We start from the raw sequence: 16,116 nt of genomic DNA, 5'->3' as shown, positions 1-16,116 counted from the left end.
CTGCTCAAACAGGAGACCTATACAATTTCAGACAAATGGTTGTCCAGTCTCTTCTTGAAAAGCTTCCAATGATGAAGCACCCACAACTTCTGAAGGCCAAGCCATTCCACTGATTAATTGTCCTCACTGTCGGGAAATTTCTCCTTAGTTCTAGGTTGCTTCTCTCCTTGCTTAGTTTCCATCCGTTGCCTCTTGTCCTGCCCTCGGGTGCTTTGGAGTAGCTTGACTCCCTCTTCTTTGCAACAGCCCCTCAAATATTGGAAGATGCTATCCTGTCACCCCTGGTCCTTCTTCTCCTTAAACTAGACCCATCCAATTCCTGGCACCGTTCTTCATAAACCATCAAATGATGACACTGCCTCTATAGAGTAGATAAAAGTAGAGTAGAGTAGAGTAGAGTAGAGTAGAGTAGAGTAGAGTAGAGTAGAGTAGAATAGAATGTAGAGTAGAGTAGAGTAGAGTAGAGTAGAGTAGAGTAGGAATAGAATAGAATAGAATAGAATAGAATAGAATAGAATAGAATAGAATAGAATAGAATAGAATAGAACAGAACAGAACAGAACAGAATAGAATAGAATAGAATAGAATAACGGAGTTGAAGGGGACCTTGGAGATCTTCTAGTCCAACCTCCTGCTTAGGCAGGAAACCCTACACCACTTCAGACAAATGGTTGTCCAATCTCTTCTTGAAAGCCTCCAGTGATGGAGCACCCACAACTTCTGAAGGCCAAGCTGTTCCACTGATGAATTGTTCTCACTGTCAAGAAATTTCTCCTTAGTTCTAAGTTGCTTCCTGCCTTGATGAGTTTCCATCGATTGATTCTTGTCCTGCCTTCAGGTGAACAAGAAGTCCAACCTGGGCAGCTGCATTACAGAGACCGAAGGCTCACCTAGCTTTCTCCTTCTTTCCTAATCTCCTTGGAGTTAATAGCTCTGGAGACACACAAGCCTATTTTTGCATTGTTTTAAGATGCCTTGATTCATCCAGATATTTTTTTTTCCAAGCTCGGCTCAACAAGGTCAAAAGTACCAGATGAAGCCAGCTGTCAAAGTGGGAATATTTATTCGGTTAGCTAAGGGTCATCCGTTATGTTCCGTGGCAGTAGATGTTCCCTTCCCCGTTCAAATCTGTATGGCATACGGATGCTTCTGTCTTCCCTTAAGCTTTAAGTGGTTAGAAACTTTGATTTAACAGCAGTGGAAGAGGGTGGGATTGGGGGGAGCAGGGAGAATTTTCCCCCTGGGCACCACATAAATTGTACTGATTCATTCACAGACCATCCAAAGTACATATTGATCACTTCCAAGCAATGTGCAACTAACACGCTTTTCTTAAAACAAGCTATTTGGTCAAGAGAAAGTTTACAGAAACTGGGTTTAACTGTTTAGTCTTTCAAGCCTACAAGTTGGGCTTCTCTGCCATCACTTTGGTCCTTCAGAATTTTGAGAATGGCTCCTTAGATTGGATTCTTTGGGAGGAGATTGTTGTGGCCCGCCAGGGGATCTGGCAGCAGATTCGGACAGTGAGGAGGTTGGGAGGAACATGGGCCAATTCTGGAGTCTGGGGAAGGCTCTGCGTCAGAGGCAGAGAGAGGGCCAGGGCCGTCCGACAGTTACCAGCTGCCTTCGGAGTCGGACATCAGTGAGGGAGAAGAACCACTGGAGCCTGTTCCCAGTGTGTGCATGCGCAGAGCTGCCAGGAGAAGGGAACAGCTAAGGAACAAGGGTCGACTCAGGAGTAAAGCCACAGGTGGATGGTGAATGGCCCCTCCCAGAAGGAATAAAAGAGGAGCGAAAGGGGAATGGAGTTTGCAGGAGACAATTAGTTCATTTCCTGCATTCTTGGTGTCCGAAAGGTATCGGCCTGGCCACTTTCCAAGCCTGATAAAGGTCGGTAATTGTGAACAATCTTGAAAGACTGTGGGAGAGGAAAGACTTTGCTGGAGAGGAATTCACTGTAAATTAAATAAAAGGGGTTTATCGGGAGGAGGACTCGGCTTCATGCTGCTGGGGAAGCCTAGGTCAGAACAGAGATCGAGGTAGACCTGGAGGTTTCTGAGGTATCTCTTTCCAAAGAATCCAATCTAAGGAGCCGCTCTCAAAATTCTGAAGGACCCAAGGGAAGAGTAAAGAGTACGTGAACTCAATCCCTCTCAAGCTTGTTTCCACAAAACATCTAACCACCTTCTATGGATCTGCTGAATTCTTCACTCTGCTTTTGGGGGAGATGAAGAAAATTGTCTGATGGGGGAAGGAAGCTCCACCACCAATTTCCTTGAGCTGAAATATAGTTTGGAGAAGATAAGAAGATGAGGACAAGTTACAAGAGGACAGGATGATTTCCCACCTATAAGATCAAAGGTTTCATGAAGCTCCTACGTGACTTACTTTGTTTGTTTGTTTGTTTGTTTGTCATATTTCTATGCCGCCCACTCTCCGAGGACTCTGGGCGGCTTACACCAAAGACAGTATACTAAATAGCATATTTCCCCCAACAATCTGGGTCCTCATTTTACCCACCTCGGAAGGATGGAAGGCTGAAAGACTTGAAATAACCCCCAAATGGACTTTGGAGGAAATACACAATCAGCCCCAACTCAAATAGTAAAAGACTCCATGAGCCTCAGCCTTCCCAAACCTCACAGCATCTTTAGCATGGATGTATGGGGTGGTATCTCCTGCCCAACCCTTCACCTTTATTGATGCCAAAACAAAAGATTCATCATTGGACAGCATGATCACTATGGATGAGAAGAAGGGGAAACTAATGTTTAACTACCATGTTTCCCCGAAAATAAGACCTGGTCTTATATTAATTTTTGCTCTAAAAGACGCATTAGGGCTTATTTTCTGGTTAGGTCTTATTTTAGGGGAAATATGGTACTAAATGCATCCATCTGGCTGACAATCTTAACTGGGGCTTATTTTGGTGGGGGTAGGGCTTATATTACGAGCATCCTGAAAAATCATGCTAGGATTTATTTTCTGGTTGGGTCTTATTTGGGGGGGGAAATACGGTACTAAATTCATCCATCTGGCTGACAATCTTAACTGGGCTTATTTTGGGGGTAGGGCTTATATTACGAGCATCCTGAAAAATCATGCTAGGATTTATTTACTGGTTGGGTCTTATTTTGGGGGAAATACGGTACTAAATGCATCCATCTGGCTGACAATCTTAACTGGGGCTTATTTTGTTAGGTAGGACTTACATTACGAGCATCCTGAAAAATCATGCTAGGACTTATTTTCCGGGAAACAGAGTATGTAGCATTGCACGGGAAAACTTCAGAGCTGGTTTTAATTCTTCAGTGCCCAAATGGCGTACTAAATAAAGTTTCACTTTTGGGGATTTTAAAGTTCTGGAGAGTGCCTGCTTTCCTCGGGTTCATTCATTGGACAGTTGACACTTCATGAGACTCAACCACCCCAAACCTCACAGGAACTCGAAGATGGATTTATGGGTGATGCCTCCTGCCCAACCCATAGTACTGGTGGCTTTGATGTTAGATGATGGCCAAAACAACCAAGTTCAGAGAGCACCAAGGACCCCCTCATTTCAACCCTGAGCTACAGATATTCTCCTTTAGAATAACAGAGTTGGAAGGGACTTTGGAGGTCTTCTAGTCCAACCCCCTGCTTAGGCAGGATACCCTATACCACTTCAGAAAACTGGTTATCAAATCTCTTCTTTAAAACTTCCAGTGTTAGAGCATTCACAACTTCTGGAGGCAAGTTGCTCCACAACTGATTAATTGTTCTCACTGTCAGGAAATTTCTCCTTAGTTCTAGGTTGCTTCTCTCCTTGATTAGTTTCCACCCATTGCTTCTTATCCAATCTTTATGGTTGCTTGAATGCTTCTTCTCCCTACCTTTGATCCCAGTCGGAAGTTGTTGAGACTCGTGACCGAACAGGTAGCTGATCTGCACAGCTGGCCCCAAGCAGCCCTTCTCCCCCTTTCCTAGACGCAGCTGCTCTTCTACTTTTTCGTGCAACATCTGGTTGGACTTGATGCTCTGCTCCAGCTGCTTTCTCAAGAACTGGATTTCAGTCAAGAGTTCGCCCAGATCAAGAGGTTGGCTCTGATCCTTCTGACATTCTTCTGCTCCTTTCTGACGCCGATCTAAAAAGTGTTCGTTGTTTTGGGGATGGAGGGGGGGGGCGGTTTAAGGAGGAAAAAAAACCCACATTACTGTAATGAACAATTAAAATAGCTGCTGTTACAGCACGAATAACGTATGCAAAAAACTGGAGACAGGAAAGAACCCCAACGGAGGAAGAACTAACAGATAAGATCTTAGAATGCGCTGAGATGGACAGATTAACAAAAGAAATTAAGGAAAAATAAGAGACAGAATATTATAGAGTATGGAATAAATGGTATAATTGGTTTAAGACTAACAATAAAGAACAATAACTATCAGAAGAGAAAAATAGAAGTACAAAACAGAGATGCATCAAATGTGCAGAGTGGAATAAAAATGTATATAATATGAAGGTGAAAATGTATAATAGTAAAGAGATAGCTAAAATGTATAGTTCTCTATAGGGGAAAAAGTGGGGGGGGGAAGGAAAAGGAAAAGGAGGGGAAGAAGACGGAGTAAAAGATTAAGATAAAGGGGAAGAAGAATAAAGTAATAACTGGAAGACCACTATGAAACAATGCTTAAATATGATGTTATTTATATGTTGTATGTTGTGTAAATGTCTAATATGTGTTTTAATAAAATTACAAATTTTTATAAAAAAAAAAATAGCTGTTAAAACGCTGAACGATCCAGAATCTGAGCCAGCTCCAAAGAGTAGGTAGATCATGATTTTTACAGGCCAAAAAAAATTTTATAATAATAATAATAAGGCATGTCCACAAACGCACACACACACACACACAAATGTATGCACGTATAACCTTCTCTAGTAATTGCTTTCACTCTCCAAAGATTTAATAAGAGCCAAAAATTATTTTTCACTTTGACTATAAAAGCTAATGTTGCATACCCAAAGCAAAAAAATAAAATAAAAATATGTATATTCAAGGACTGGAGTGAAGACGATTTATAAATTCTGAAGGACGTTTGGGAGCTTGGTGAGAAGAGAAAGAGAAGCTGGCGCGAGATTAAATAACAATAAGGAAGTGTCCCAATTACGAGACGCCGACGTGGAAGGTGGGGACCGAGCAGAGGTGGGATTCGCATACTGTTACAACCACCCAGTAGTGGAAATGTGAGCATGCAAACGCATGCGTGCAACATTGAACAACATGGCAATTTGCTCGTGCACGCCATCCACACATGTGTACGATATCAAAAACACAGCGATATAGGACAGGATTGCATGTTTGCCCGAACCCAATCCGAACCGGCTGAATAGCATCTTTGGAACCGAAGCTAAAAATCAAAGCAGCTTCTCTTCTTGGAACCTGGATATCTGATCGCCCAAATCAAGGAACTCAAAATCCTTTGGACCTGGCAAAGAGCAAACTTTATGCCAGGGGCCACCAGCACGGCCTCCCATACCCTCTTGCAAGTTTTCAAAAGCTAGCAACGTCTCACCGGAGATTGCGAAACATGGTGTCAGGTTTTCAGGCCGTCTTCAAATAAATTGTGTCTCAAACAAAGTCTTCTTTGAAACAAACTTCCATTTTATTTAGCACGGCAACTTTTACACTGACTCTATGCAGCCAGCACTGACGTGCTGACCCAAAAACCTTCCTCTTCCTTTCCCCACTCCTCTGCATTCATTGGCCATCTTCCCAATCATTCACCCCTAATCTACTGCTCCAATTCAAAGAATTTCCCCCCTCCCATCCATCTCCTAGGGGACGTTATCTCCAGCTAAAATAAGTAGGTGAAAGGCAACCGTCCCGTTGCAGACACTTGCGTTCTCCTTCTTATGTCGGCACTAGGATAAATGCATCTTGACGTGCTGACACATGGAGTGGAAGGTGGGGACCGAGCAGAGGTGGGATTCGCATACTGTTACAACCGGTTCGCCCAGTACTGGAAATGTGAGCGTGGACGGGCATGTGTGCGACGTCAAACAACACGGCATTCCGCTTGCGCATGTAAAGGATGTATGTTTGTGTTTTTATTTTTTATAGTTATAATGTACGCTGAAGACGGCATTTAATTTCAGTGTACCATGTGCACTGACAATAAAGTAAACTATAAACCATCTGGTTCCTTTACCTTTCTCGTTCTGGAGAGCTTCGTCCAACTTTTCGTACACCTTGAGCTCCACTCGCAACGAGCACAGCAATTTGTCGCTCTCCGACAGCTGGTGCTGCTTGGTGGCCAGCTCCATCTGCAACCTGGGACATCCCAAGCAAACTGGTCAGCGTGGGCTCCCAATTCCGGACCACGAAGGGTGACCTGATTGTGGTTAACACCCTCCTTGTTGTCCCGAGAAGTCTCCTTCAAACCTTTCCTCCTAGAACCTGGCTTTCCATAAAGGAAGTGGACATTGGCATGATTCATCTAACTTGGTCTTCCAAGTTTATGCAAGTCCACAATGCCAATTGTATCCTAACTCTCATTCTCATGCCTGTGTGTAACATTCGAACCCCGTGGGAGAAGAATCTGTCCATGTCCAAATGGGACTCTCAGCCCACCCAATGAGGAACAATGTTTTTGTTTAGCAACATCTGGAAAACAACTCAAAGGTGCTGTTCCGAAAGGCAACTGGATGTCTTGGTTTTTTTCTCCTTGAAAACGTTTCGCTTCTCATCCAAGAAGCTTCTTCAGTTCTTCTTGGATTCTCATCCAAGAAGCTTCCTTCTTGGATCCTCATCCAAGAACGTTTTTCTTGGATCCTCACCCAAGAAGTTTCTTCAGGTCTTCTTGGATCCTCATGCAAGAACCTTCTTCAGGTCTTCTTGGAGTCTCATCCAAGAAGCTTCTTCAGTTCTTCTTGGAGTCTCATCCAAGAAGCTTCTTCAGTTCTTCTTGGATTCTCATCATCCAAGAAGCTTCTTTCTTGGATCCTCATCCAAGAACCTTCTTCTTGGATCCTCATCCAAGAACCTTCTTCTTGGATCCTCATCCAAGAAGCTTCTTCAGGTCTTCTTGGAGTCTCATCCAAGAAGCTTCTTCAGTTCTTCTTGGAGTCTCATCCAAGAAGCTTCTTCAGTTCTTCTTGGATCCTCATCCAAGAACCTTCTTCTTGGATCCTCATCCAAGAACCTTCTTCAGGTCTTCTTGGATTCTCATCCAAGAAGCTTCTTCAGTTCTTCTTGGAGTCTCATCCAAGAAGCTTCTTCAGTTCTTCTTGGAGTCTCATCCAAGAAGCTTCTTCAGGTCTTCTTGGATTCTCATCATCCAAGAAGCTTCTTTCTTGGATCCTCATCCAAGAACCTTCTTCTTGGATCCTCATCCAAGAACCTTCTTCTTGGATCCTCATCCAAGAACCTTCTTCTTGGATCCTCATCCAAGAAGCTTCTTCAGGTCTTCTTGGAGTCTCATCCAAGAAGCTTCTTCAGTTCTTCTTGGAGTCTCATCCAAGAAGCTTCTTCAGTTCTTCTTGGATCCTCATCCAAGAACCTTCTTCTTGGATCCTCATCCAAGAACCTTCTTCAGGTCTTCTTGGATTCTCATCCAAGAAGCTTCTTCAGTTCTTCTTGGAGTCTCATCCAAGAAGCTTCTTCAGTTCTTCTTGGAGTCTCATCCAAGAAGCTTCTTCAGGTCTTCTTGGATTCTCATCATCCAAGAAGCTTCTTTCTTGGATCCTCATCCAAGAACCTTCTTCTTGGATCCTCATCCAAGAACCTTCTTCAGGTCTTCTTGGAGTCTCATCCAAGAAGCTTCTTCAGTTCTTCTTGGATTCTTCAGGTCTTCTTGGATTCTCATCCAAGAAGCTTCTTCCGGTCTTCTTGGATCCTCATCCAAGAAGCTTCTTCAGTTCTTCTTGGATTCTCATCCAAGAAGCTTCTTCAGTTCTTCTTGGATTCTCATTCAAGAAGCTCCTTCAGTTCTTCTTGGATGAGAAGTTAAAGGCTTTCCGAGGGAAAAAAACCAAGAAAGTCCAGCTGCCTTTTTGAACAGCACCTTTGGAACAACCATGACCTGAATGATGGAGAATCTCCACAGACTCTTGGGAAACAACTGGTTCACCAGCCCCATTCTGCACCGTAGGGTTTTCCCCATCCTGAGATTTAAGAATTACCTGTTCAGTTCATTCCTGACGTTGTAAATTTCGTGGGTCAGACCCTCGTTTTCGACCTCTCCTTTTCCCACTTGTTCCCGCAGCTTCTCGTTCTCCTTCTTGAGAAGCTCGTGGTCCTTCTGAAGACCCTCAACGGCCAGGTGCTTCTGAGTCAAGGACTCCCGCAAAGCTTCGTTTTCTTTCTGCTTCTCTTCAAGGTGAGCCTCGAGGCCTTCTGAATAGAAAGAATAGAAATAGAAATTCTAGAAATAGAAAAATCTGAAATAGAAATAGAATTCTTTATTGGCCAAGTGCGATAGGCACACGGGGCGTAATATCTCCGGTGCTTTCTGAAATTCAAGCAAAATGGCGCTATCCTTACGAGGTATAGGCAGTCCTCAACTTACAACAGTTCATTCAGTGACTGAAGTAACAATGGATCCCCTTTTGCGACCGTCTGGCAAGCGAAGGCAACGGGGAAGCCAGATTCACTAAACAACTACGTTGCTAACTTAATGACTGCGGTGGGAAAGGCTGTAAAATGGGGCGAAATTCGCTCAACAACTGTCAAGTGAGAAAAAAACTGTTATATAATTAACTGATTTTTATTAAGCTGTTGGGAGTGTATTATTTGCAATAAGACTTAAGGAAATGTATGGTATAAAATGTTTTGGTTCATTATTTTGATAAGAAATGAATGATTGTAATACGAGGAATTATGTTAAATGAGATTTTAAATTTAAGGGGTGAAGGGAAATATAGAGATGAAGGGAAAAATGGATTAGAGTTGGGATGAATGGGTAATATTGGTCTAAAAAAATAGAGAGAAAGAATAAATACTACGGCAAAAAGGGAATATATAAATTGTGTTGAAATGGCTAAAAATTGTTTAAATTTGTGAACCGGCCAATACTCTGTTCAGGAAAAAATACATTGTACGTGTGTCTGTGTGTGTAAAAAATAATAAAAAAAAAACTTTAAAAAACTGCCTCGCTCAGCGACAGAAATTTTGGGCTGAATTGCGGTCGTAAGTCGGAGGACTAACCTATACCGTTCTGGGAATCGGGTATTTGTTTTTAAATGCGAGACGCAGAACTCTACCCTCCCTGCAGCAAACAAAGAAGAAACCGATCTGTCATTTAAGACTTTTGCGTTTCCAATTTTCTTTGGTTAAAAAAAAGAAAAAGACAACTTGCATGAAAGGATAAAAATGTAACCCTTGAAATAGCTCAGAGGGCGATGAGCAGGGGAAAAAAAAAGAGAGAGGTTTATTTCTTCCGTATAACAGATTCAGCCTCGGGTTTGCAAGAGCCGATCGTGAAACAGCCCCAATTTATGGGTGCAAAATATTGCAAACCGTGAAAAGCCAATAACGCATGCATTTTCTTCTACAGTGTGCGTCGTTTTGCCAATCCTGTCTTTGCTCCAAACAGATAAAAGCATCTTGTTCCAAAAGTGCTTTTTCCAAAAGCCACTGGACTTTTGTTTTTCCTTGAACATGTTTCGCTTCTCATCCAAGAACTGAAGAAGCTTCTTGGATGAGAAGCGAAACCTCTTCAAGGAAAAACAAAGTCTAGTTGCCTTCTGAAGAACTGAAGAAGCTTCTTGGATTCCTTCTGAAGAACTGAAGAAGCTTCTTGGATGAGAAGCGAAACCTCTTCAAGGAAAAACAAAGTCCAGTTGCTTTCTGAAGAACTGAAGAAGCTTCTTGAATGAGAAGCGAAACCTCTTCAAGAAAAAACAAAGTCTACTTGACATCTGAAGAACTGAAGAAGCTTCTTGGATGAGAAGCGAAATGTTTTCAAGGAAAAACAAAGTCCAGCTGCCTTCTGAAGAATTGAAGAAGCTTCTTGGATGGGAAGCGAAACCTCTTCAAGAAAAAACAAAGTCTACTTGACATCTGAAGAACTGAAGAAGCTTCTTGGATGAGAAGCGAAATGTTTTCAAGGAAAAACAAAGTCCAGCTGCCTTCTGAAGAATTGAAGAAGCTTCTTGGATGAGAAGCGAAACCTCTTCAAGGAAAAACAAAGTCCACTTGACGTCTGACGAACTATACAAGCTTCTTGGATGAGAAGTGAAACCTCTTCAAAGAAAAACAAAGCCCACTTGACATCTGAAGAACTGAAGAAGCTTCTTGGATGAGAAGCGAAACCTCTTCAAGAAAAAACAAAGTCCACTGGCCTTTTGAAAAAGCACCTTTGGGGACCACCGCGAGTTGGACGGCGGAGAATCTCCACAGATAAAAGGATCTTCATTAGAAGACAAGGTGAAAAATGGAAGGAAAGCAACTTTTACCGCTTTCCATCTTTAAATGTTCAAACCTCTCCATTTTTTTCCCCCTGTTCACATGTCTTAACTCACCTCTGGATCCTTTTGCCAGCATGCCATTCAGAGTCTGATTCTGCTTCCTCAGGAAATGAATTTCAGACGTCAGGGAATTCAGTTGCTCCGTCGCACGGATGCCAGCGTTGGCGAAGTCTATAAATATAGACATAAAATGGATTTCGGAGTCATCTTTCGGTCAGTAAAGATTAGACTCCCCCCCCCCCCGGGACGAGAAACAATTTAAACAAAGCAGGGAGGGAGGTTAAATAATAATAATAATAAAAAAAATGAAAAATAGAGAGACAAAAGCTATTTATCTCCGATTTATTCTGAAGCGTTATCGTGGGTAAAAGAGGGCAAAATGGAATCCAGCTGGACTTTGCAGCAAGTTATCCTAAACAGGCTTGGAATCCTGGCTTAATAGCAGCCAAGCTGCGTATTATCCTTTGCTGATAATGGGATAGTGGGGGAAACGAGGCCGCTCGGCTTAGCCCGAGCCAGAGATTGTAAAACTGACAGCTTCGCTGTCATTTTCAACACCCCAGGAAAATTGCCACAAATTTGGGTATGTGTGTGTCTGTGTTTTTTTTTAAGGGGGAGGTGGCTGGCTGCTGTTGATCTCTCCGGCTGACCCAGGATTCCAGCTGCCTCAACAGAAGCCGGTCGATCGGTTTGGCGGACAAAGGATGCTGGCATGCAGCTATTGTTGCAAAATGACAAGGGAGCGGTTTTGTTTTGTTTTTTTGCAAAGCAAAAAAAACGGAGCGTTTTAGAGGGGAGCTGCCCCAGCTGAAAAAACAAAAAAGAGAGGTGTCATCGGCATTGTGGTCAGTACAGGAATGCAAATACATACATACATACATACATACATACATACATACATACATACTGTCAACTTACAAAGCTTTCAAGTTGCCATGAGCAGGAGGGAGGGAGAACTGATGGAGCTGATTGATTTCCCTAACTGAAACTACATTCCATAGATGCTTTCTTACCGCAATCAGTAGGAGAGTTTTGGGTTTCACAGCCAGCCGAAGTGGTTAATTGGAGAATGTGATTTATGACATGGCCAGAGAGGAGGGGAGAGACAGGGTCATAGGGGAACGTAAATCTATCTGGGATTAGTTCTAACTGCATCCGAATATTGCCGAAATGGTGCTCCTAATAAATGACTGTATTTCTTTTGAAGTTTGGCTCGTGGCTCATGAATTAATTAGGGCACCTTTCGGAAATTTCACACATACTGCACATACATATCAGTGGTGGAATTCAAATTTATTTACTACCAGTTCTGTGGGCATGGCTTGGTGGGCGTGGCAGGGGAAGGATACTGCAAAATCCCCATTCCCACTCCATTCCTGGGGGAAGGATATTGCAAAATCTCCATTCCCACCCCACTCTGGGGCCAGCCAGAGGTGATATTTGCCGGTTCTCCGAACTACTCAAAATTTCCGCTACCGGTTCTCCAGAACCTGTCACAACCTGCTGGATTTCACCCCAGATACATACATACATACATACATACACACCAGGGGTGGATTCTAAATTTTTTTACTACCGGTTCTGTGGGTGTGGCTTGGAGGTCATGTGACTAGGTGGGCATGGCTAGCTGGTCAGAGTCATTTCTGGAAGGTCCTTGCACTTACGACCAGTCCTTGCACTTACGACCCGACTCATTTGTTTGCTTTTAACACTGATCCGCTGTAGGACGGCCCTTTGAAGCCCTGCGGCAAGAGTTTAAACAGTTTTTTTCCCTCTAGTCATCAGCTGGGACTCAGGAGGCAGCAATAGATTGGGGGTGGGGCCAAATAAAAGGTAAGAATAACGTGGGTGGGGTGGGGGGGGGAGGGCGGCGGGGGAGAGAACCGGTTCAGTGACGTCATATCGTCACCGCTACCGGCTCGGCCGAACCGGACCGAACCGGGAGGAACCCACCACTGATACACACACATCTGCTCTGATAGAATATTTATAGCTCAGGGTTGAACTGGGGGGGATCTTGGTGTTCTCTAAGCTTGGGGGTTTTCTTGCAGGCATTTCATTACCCTATTAGGTAACATCATCAGTGCTAGAGGGAAGTGGGATTTGCAGGGGCAGGGGGAGGGAGGGAGGGAGGGGGGAAGGAGGGAGGGAGAAGGAGGGGACGGAGGGAGTGGGAGTAGGACTGTAGGTTCCTTGGTGCTCTCTGAGCTCGGTGGTTTTCTTGCAGGTGTTTTATTACCCAACTAGGGAATATCATCAGTGCTGAGTAATGACCAAGGATGATCATCAGTGTCCTGATGATGATGTTTCTAAATCTGGTGTCCTCTGGATGACTTGTATGGAGTAATGGGCAGCACCAAAAATATAAAACTGGCACCTGGGAGCAGCCCCCTGCCACCGGAGGAGAGGTCATGGGTCTCTGAGGACTTGTATTCCAAAGCATCTTACCTTGGTCTGGGACAGGAGCTGAGGCCTGTTGCTCCAGCTGCTTCCTCAGATGATCGTTGGTTTTAATGGAATCTTCTAGCCGGTGTCTCAGCAAACGTATTTCCTGGAGATGTTCCATCAACAGCTCTGAAGAAAGTGCAGAGATTGGCTGAATCAGCTTAGGTTGATTGGGAGGTAGCAGGGAAGCATGGTGAGCTAAGCATGCTGCAAATCTTCTGCGGTCAGTGATGGTCCCTCCAGATATTGGGAGGAAAGCTTCAAAACCAGTATTCATCACCCCCAGGCCATGCAGGACACCTCTGATGTCCCTTAACTACGTCATAGGTAAAGGTAAAGGTTCCCCTCGCACATATGTGCTAGTCGTTCCCGACTCTAGCGGGCGGTGCTCATCTCCGTTTCAAGGCCGAAGAGCCAGCGTTGTCCAAAGACATCTCCATGGACATGTGGCCAGCGTGACTCATCGCTGCCATTGCTATCGGTTCTCCGAACCACCAGCTGTCACTGCTATCGGTTCGGCCGAACCGGGCCGAACCGGGAGCATTTCACCCCTGGAGAGAAGCAACCTAGAACTACGGAGGAATTTCCTGACAGTGAGAACAATTAACCAGTGGAACAGCTTGCCTCCAGAAGTTGTGAATGCTCCAACCAGGGAAGCTTTTTAAGACGAGATTAGACAACCATTTGCCTCAAATGGTATAGCGTTTCCTGCCTAGCAGGGGGTTGGACTAGAAGACCTCCAAGGTCCCTTCCAACTCTGTTATTCTATATTCAAATCAGCGCAGACCATAATACCCCAATTCATCTCGTGAATTCCATCTCTTTGGGCCTCCTTTCTGCACCCCACCCACCCCCGTTCCTTCACCTCCTTTCTCCACCCATCCAGGATCTGTCCTTGAAAAGGAGACCCCTCTTAGCCCCTCCAAAAAATATTGGGTCTCCAATTCGTAGTGATTCCCATGATCCAGTAAGGCTGGAGTGATCTAAAGATGCTCGCCTCGTTTTCAGCCGCGTCGCTTTGCAATATGCTCTGCTTTCAGCTGACACCCCCCCCCCCTACACACACATAGAAGGGTAATCCCACCAAAGGACAGTGCATTTGAGACATGCATCACCGAAAATGAAGCACCAAAGGATATCGCTTCTTCTGCCCGGTTGCATTCGGATACCTTTGAGGGTGCAATGCATGGAACAATGGACTGTTTTCCACCTGCTGTGCATTTCTGCTTTTGCTCCGGTAGCGTTCACTACATTCGTCGACCCGGCTCGTTCTGCTCACCCACCCCCAAAACTTCCAAACTCCTGTGTGGCGGTCACCCAATGTTTTTCGGCGCTGCCCGGTTGTCACCTGAGCCTCCAGCTTCCTTACCTGAAGGCAACCAAGGTGTGCGTTTCTGGGTCAGGGCTCCATCAATTATGCAACGTAGGAAACCCGAGACTGGTTTTCTCTGAAGTTGGAAAGCCTAGAATTTAATCCTTGGCCTGCTGATTATTGGGTTAGCAGTTTATGGGTATTTAAAAAAAAACAACAACAGTTGTTTGTGATAAAGAAATCTTACAAATCACAGCTGAAGATGAAACCACTGGTGGAATAGTTAGCATATGTCCGAGGCATCAAGAGGCAAAGCAGAGCTGGAGGCCAGGTAAGGACTTCAGAAGGTTGACTCAACCTTCCGTCCTTCCGAGGTCAGTACAATGAGGACCCAGATTATTGGGGGCAAGAGGCTGACTCTGTAAACAGCTTAGAGAGGGCTGTAAAAGTGGTATATAAATCTAAGTGCTATTGCTATCTATCTATCTATCTATCTATCTATCTATCTATCTATCCATCCATCCATCCATCCATCCACCCACTCACCCACCCATCTATTGCTATCTATCTATCTATCTATCTATCTATCTATCTATCTATCTATCTATCTATCCATCCATCCATCCACCCACTCACCCATCCATCTATTGCTATCTATCTATCTATCTATCTATCCATCCATCCATCCACCCACTCACCCACCCATCTATTGCTATCTATCTATCTATCCATCCATCCATCCACCCACTCACCCATCCATCTATTGCTATCTATCTATCTATCTATCTATCTATCTATCTATCTATCCATCCATCCATCCACCCACTCACCCATCCATCTATTGCTATCTATCTATCTATCTATCTATCTATCTATCTATCTATCTATCTATCCATCCATCCACCCACTCACCCACCCATCTATTGCTATCTATCTATCTATCCATCCATCCATCCACCCACTCACCCACCCATCTATTGCTATCTATCTATCTATCTATCTATCTATCTATCTATCTATCCCTCCATCCATCCACCCACTCACCCATCCATCTATTGCTATCTATCTATCTATCTATCTATCTATCTATCTATCTATCTATCATCTATCTATCTATCCATCCACCCACCCATCTATTGCTATCTGTCTGTCTTGTCTTGTCTTGTCTTGTCTTGTCTTGTCTTGTCTTGTCTTGTCTTGTGTCTGTCTGTCTGTCTGTCTGTCTGTCTGTCTGTCTGTCTATCTATCTATCTATCTATCTATCTATCTATCTATCCATCCATCCATCCATCCATCCATCCACCTACCTACCTACCTACCTATCTCTGGTTGACTCAGCTTTCCAATCTTCCGAGGTGGGTAAAATGAGGACCCAGATTGTTGAGGGGGCAAGAGGCTGACTCTGTAAACCGCTTAGAGGGGGCTGTGAAGCTGTACATAGCTGTAAATCCCATTGTGATTGCTTCAAGAGTTAAAGCAAAGCTGAAACGGCCTTTGGAGGCCTTGGAAGAATCTAAGAAGAAGGATCAAGTCGAGGATCTGATTAACCCAGCACTCTGTGTCCCTCAATGGCCAATCAGAAGCATCCATACATTTATAAATCTGCCCTAGGAGTGGTCATCTCACCCAGTAGATGATATTAGTGGCACTTTGCCTAAAGCTGGAGGAGATATCTCGGAGGCATCAAGACTCAGGACCATCATTAGATCCAATCCTCCATGAATGCATTCTGTCCGTTTTGAATCACTCATTACCTCCTGGGTTTGAAGGTAGAAAGTTTTACCTCCAAGTCCAGCCTGCTGGCTTGAGAAGAGGGTTAGACTAGAAGACCTCCAAAGCCCCTTTCTAACCCCGTTATTCGGTTATTCTGACTTGGCAAGGTTGTCACTTCTGCAGCGTCCCGGGCAGACCA

General features: G+C 44.2%; 1 protein-coding gene across 4 annotated transcripts in view; it reads right to left on the bottom strand.

The window, feature by feature from the left end:
• The window catches only part of CDK5RAP2 (CDK5 regulatory subunit associated protein 2), a 113,945-nt gene that overhangs the window by 16,347 nt on the left and 81,482 nt on the right, over positions 1-16,116 (bottom strand). For 3 of the 4 annotated variants that reach the window (XM_070955621.1, XM_070955622.1, XM_070955623.1), the window contains exons 28-32: positions 12,896-13,021; positions 10,502-10,618; positions 8,162-8,375; positions 6,190-6,311; positions 3,873-4,124 (exon numbers count right to left, since the gene is read on the bottom strand). In XM_070955621.1, coding sequence (XP_070811722.1) covers positions 3,873-4,124; positions 6,190-6,311; positions 8,162-8,375; positions 10,502-10,618; positions 12,896-13,021 — 831 coding nt within the window. The remainder of the gene's footprint in view (positions 1-3,872; positions 4,125-6,189; positions 6,312-8,161; positions 8,376-10,501; positions 10,619-12,895; positions 13,022-16,116) is intronic. The other variant, XM_070955624.1, reaches the window with a different exon arrangement.

Source organism: Pituophis catenifer, unplaced genomic scaffold, assembly GCF_029215685.1.
Source record: "Pituophis catenifer annectens isolate HBS135680 unplaced genomic scaffold, rPitCat1.0.hap2 SCAF_17, whole genome shotgun sequence".
Lineage (NCBI taxonomy): Eukaryota > Metazoa > Chordata > Lepidosauria > Squamata > Colubridae > Pituophis > Pituophis catenifer.
This window is presented reverse-complemented; position numbering and strand designations above follow the sequence as displayed.